The sequence below is a fragment of the Buceros rhinoceros genome, unplaced genomic scaffold (genome assembly GCF_000710305.1).
Source record: "Buceros rhinoceros silvestris isolate BGI_N320 unplaced genomic scaffold, ASM71030v1 scaffold11081, whole genome shotgun sequence".
In the NCBI taxonomy this organism is placed as follows: domain Eukaryota; kingdom Metazoa; phylum Chordata; class Aves; order Bucerotiformes; family Bucerotidae; genus Buceros; species Buceros rhinoceros.
In genome coordinates, this window is record NW_010393692.1 from 9,737 (window position 1) to 14,228 (window position 4,492).

At 53.0% G+C, this 4,492-nt stretch overlaps 1 protein-coding gene across 1 annotated transcript in view; it reads right to left on the reverse strand.

Moving 5' to 3' along the window:
* Window positions 1-1,085: 1,085 nt before the first annotated feature.
* PDZK1IP1 (PDZK1 interacting protein 1) overlaps window positions 1,086-4,492 on the reverse strand; it is a 6,905-nt gene continuing 3,498 nt past the window's right edge. The window contains exons 2-4 of the mRNA XM_010144953.1: window positions 3,710-3,818; window positions 1,701-1,799; window positions 1,086-1,158 (exon numbers count right to left, since the gene is read on the reverse strand). Of these exons, the coding sequence (XP_010143255.1) occupies window positions 1,086-1,158; window positions 1,701-1,799; window positions 3,710-3,818 (281 nt within the window). The remainder of the gene's footprint in view (window positions 1,159-1,700; window positions 1,800-3,709; window positions 3,819-4,492) is intronic.

The window sequence follows — 4,492 nt, forward strand, 5'->3', positions numbered from 1 at the left end:
GGTTGGAAGGGACTTTTAAATGTCATCCAGTCCAACTCCGCTGCAGTGAGCAGGGACATCTTCAACTAGATCAAGTTGCTCAGAGCCCCGTCCAACCCGACCTAGAATGTTTCCAGGGATGGGGCTTCTACCACCAACCTGGGCAACCCGTGCCAGTGTCTCACCACCCTCAGTGTAAAAAATGTCTTCCTTATTCCTAGTCTAAATCTCCCCTCTTTTAGTTTAAAACCATCGCCCCTTGTCCTGATACAAGAGGCCTTGCTAAAAAGACTGTCCCCATCTTTCTTACAGGACCCCATTAAGTATTGCAAGGCTGCGCTATGGTCTCCCCAGAGCCTTCTCTTCTCCAGGCTGAACAACCCCAAATCTCTCAGCCTTAGTTCATAGCAGAGGTGCTCCAGACCTCCAATCATTTTTGTGGCCTCCTCTGGATCCACTCCAACAGGTTCAATAGGTCTAAGCACCCTTCCCACCCCCACTTCACCCTCTCCCATGTCCTTCCCTTCCTGAACTGCTCGAAGGCTGGGAGTGCTGTGACATGCCAGAAAGTCCTTTGGGTGATAAGCAAAACAACCCTCTTTGCTGTCATATGGGCAACAATTCTCTTTATTGCTCACAGGGAAGTTATATACAGGGGAGGTTTGTTCTGACATTAAAATGCATGGTGTAAGTCATAAAAGGGATGGTGAAATGGAAAGAAGAGAGTGGGTTTTCCATCAGCAGCTCCCCAGAGGATGGCTGGAGTATGACGAGGTCCCAGGCACCCAGCAGGGACTCTTCCTTGTCTGGAACAGGTCAGCACCCCTCTGGGACTGGAGACATCAGCCTTGCCAACCAGGGGGGTGACTGTCGAGCAGGAGAGGTGGCACCTCCAGACCTCTCCTGGGGACCAATGTCAGCCCCCAAGGCAGAAGAACATGTCCCACCAGTGGGAAGGGAAAAGATCAGATGGCGGTACCATGGAGAGTCTGGGGAGACGCCACGCACGGAGGGTACCAGTGCAAAGGGTGCCTGTGAAAAATGCCCATCACAACAGCAGGAAGCAAAGTGAGAGGAGGAAGGAGGATGGCCAGCCGGTGCAGCTGCTACATGGCAGTGGTGATCACCCTCTCCTCAGGCTCCAGGTTGTTCTCATAGGCGTGCTCGCTCTCTTTGGACCTGCAGTGGGAGGGAGAAGCACAGCAGTGAGCTTGCCCCCAGTAAGATCAGCCTCCCCAAAACCACCACCAAGGCCCTGACATTGCTGGTGCCAGCCATGCACTGAGCGAGGGGTGAGGTGGGGAGGACAGGAGGGGTTCCCCCGCCAGGAGGAGAGCCACGCATGGGGCAGGAATTGCTCTAATTTCTAGCAAGGGCTGGTCTGACAGTCAGCATCTGCACGGTGACCTATGGCTACTTTGGTGATTTCTACTTTTTGAAAGGTGTGATGCAGTGTGAAACAAATGTGGTGTACCAGCTTGCAAGATGGTGGATGGACCATGGGGCTCAGCTGCAGGGATGGGGAGGGGTGAGGGAAAAGGGGATACTCGCTCACTACCTTCTGCTTAGCCCCTGGAGGGGATAAAAGCCCCAAAACCAGATGCATGGGACATGTGAGACCCCGAGTGGGAGAGACTGCAGCTCTGCATGTCTGACCTGTCCCCAGGGGGACGGAACAGAGCCTGGGGTTCATGAGGAGGAGGTCTGAGCAAGTCTTTCACCTGAAGTCGGCTGCAGCGGTTATGTATCTCCCTTCATGGCTGTTGGACATGACAGCTTCCCTCTTGTCCTCAACACTCACTACTGTCTCAACGTTTTCCCTGGAGGTGGAGAAGAGAACAGCTGAGACAGAGCAACAGAGGAGCCCTGCTGGGGAGCAACTCACAATAACGATGGCAGAGAAGAGACTGCTCTGACTCTACTGACACAATAAGGAACCTGGACCTGTGATCCTGGCCTAGGACACCCAGCTCAGCTCCCTTCCCACCAGGACATGTGCAAGAAGAGACGCTCTTGCAGCAGGTTTTTCAGGGACGCTGAATGCCAGCCCGTGACTCTGGAGCCGGTACTCCCAGTGCCGGGCTGGCAGCCAATAAGACTCATTTGTCAATACATGGGATGGTTTTCTCCTGCTAACTGGTTTTTCCAGTCTTCTTCTCTGCAATCTGTTGCAAAATCATCTCTTATGGGTCCCAACAGACACTGAGAGAAACTCTGAGACTCTGCTGGTGCCACAGTCCTGGCGCAGGAGGGGTGCACGTGTGCATGTTTGCACATACAACACCAAGCTGCTTTCTCTCACATGTGAATCCGGATTGCTCGTGGAAGAAACCACAGGGCAGGGACCATTTGACCTCTGACGGATCCTAAACGCTTGGCTCTGGAGCAAACCTGTGGCCTAAGCGGTGCTGGAAGCATTTAGCTGTGGGTGGTGGGTGCAGGGACACCCTGTGTGCACATCCCTGCCTCCTCCAATGCTCACCCAAGGACGTTCTCATTGAGGCTTTTCTGAGGAACGGACTAGCGTAAACAGACAGCAGCTTGAGCTGATAGCTGCTGTCACAGTGACAGCACAGAGCTGGCAATGTGCCAGGCTGCCGAGCCTCACTGCCCGCTCTGCCGAAGAGAGGCCAGGTTAATTACAACAAGCCACCGTCCCTCTCAAGCCTCAACGTCCTCTGCCTCTGGCCTGGGGAGGGGCAGCCAGACACAGGCAGAGGTGGGAAACACCATGTCTACATCCCACTCCATGGGCTGGGGGCTCCTCCAGTTTGAAGACAAAGGTACTTCTTTGGGAAACAAAGACTGCAGTTGCAAATCAGACCATATACGTATATGTATATACACACATTGCATTATGCATTGGTCCTGAATGCATCTCAAAGGGTGCCCTTTAAACAACCTGAGGCAGAAGGAGACCTGCTGAGTATTGGGGTACACCACAAGTCCCCACCTCCTCAGCCTGGAGAGGCTGCAGGAATGAGGTGAGCACCCTTGGATGCAAAGCCCAAAGCGCCCATGCTGGTGGGCAGGGTCCACCAGGAACCAGAGGAACTAGGAACCAGGAACCAGGCTATACAGCATTTTTGCTCTTCATCCCCTGTTGACTTTAGCATCACCTTCAAGATCAAGTTACTGCAATTTAGCCAGTTAGCCTGGGTCAGCTGAGCAGGAGCAGCAGCCTGTGGCTTTGCTTGGCAACAATGGGCAAGAAGTAACCAGTCCCACAGAGCCTTTTTCTGATGAATAAGGCCATCTCATTCGCCTGTGCTGCGGTCTCCAGGTGGAGAGTGCTGCCACTATTCAGCTCTTCTCCCAGCTCCTCGGTTCCTTCTGATGACTTGGCTCAGTCTGCTTTGCAGACAAAGCTGTTTTGGGCTTGGTTTCCCACAGATATAAGGCACCTGAGAACTGCACTCCCAAATTTATAGGCAACCAGGCTCAGGCCAGCCCCCTGAGACACGTGCCCATGTAAACCAGCCAGCTCACTGCTTTCTCACAACAGCATCTGGCAATCTCGCACCTGGCAATAAGTAACAGAGAGCAGAGAACAGGATAGGAGAAGAGAACAGGGAGACCAGGACAGGGAGCCTTTGCTCTCCCCACCCAGCTCCCAGCACCATGATCACAGCGTTCCCAGCCCTGGCACAAGGGACAGAAGCATCTGGAAGTGATCCATGAAGAGGCAGCTGAGCCCAACCCAAACAAGCCTCAGGTCTCCCACACTTACACTTTCTCCTTACACCAAAACCTGTTGACCACAAAAGCAATGGCCACCAGGACTAGAAACACAACCACTGCGATGACACCTTGTGACCATGGCTGGAGATTGCCCCGGGCTGCAGAGAGAAGAGAGAACATGTGTTAGAAATACATCCTGAGGCTTTATCTGTCAAGCTTCTCCTGTCCAGCTTCAGCAACCTCCAGCCAAGAACTCGATCCTGCAAAGCTGAGCAGAGCATGGTGCTGTTAACCCAGGCAGGCTTACCTGCATGGTAGCAATGGTATAAAATGCAACTAACAACAGTTTTGCTGGCTTTTGCACAGGGAGTGAGGTGCCTTTCCACTTTGGGATCCCATATAACCATATATATATGTACACAGTGGGGTGCAGATGGCTCTAGGATGGAAGGATGAAGGGCTGGTGGACAAGGGGGTAGGATGTTTGCCCGAAGTGGCAGGGAAAGAAGGCAGAGATGTTTCAGCAAACTGTTTGTTCTCCACCCCCAGATGCCACAGACCTCATTCCTGGATTATTTTCTGAGCACTGCCTGGTAAAATCAGCACCCCGTGACAGGGATGGGTGTAAAATTCAGTTGTCACTCTCATAGCAAACAGTTGTCAGCATGGATTTCAGTAAAATGCACCATTCAACAAGTTTCCAAAGCAGCAAACTGATTTATGACGGGAAATTGAAGGCTGAAGTGTTCAGAGGAACAGACTCCAGTGCAAAGGCCAGGCAGGGCTGGCAGAGGGCCAGGTGGTGGTGGGGAGGGCGGTGGGGCAGGGGATG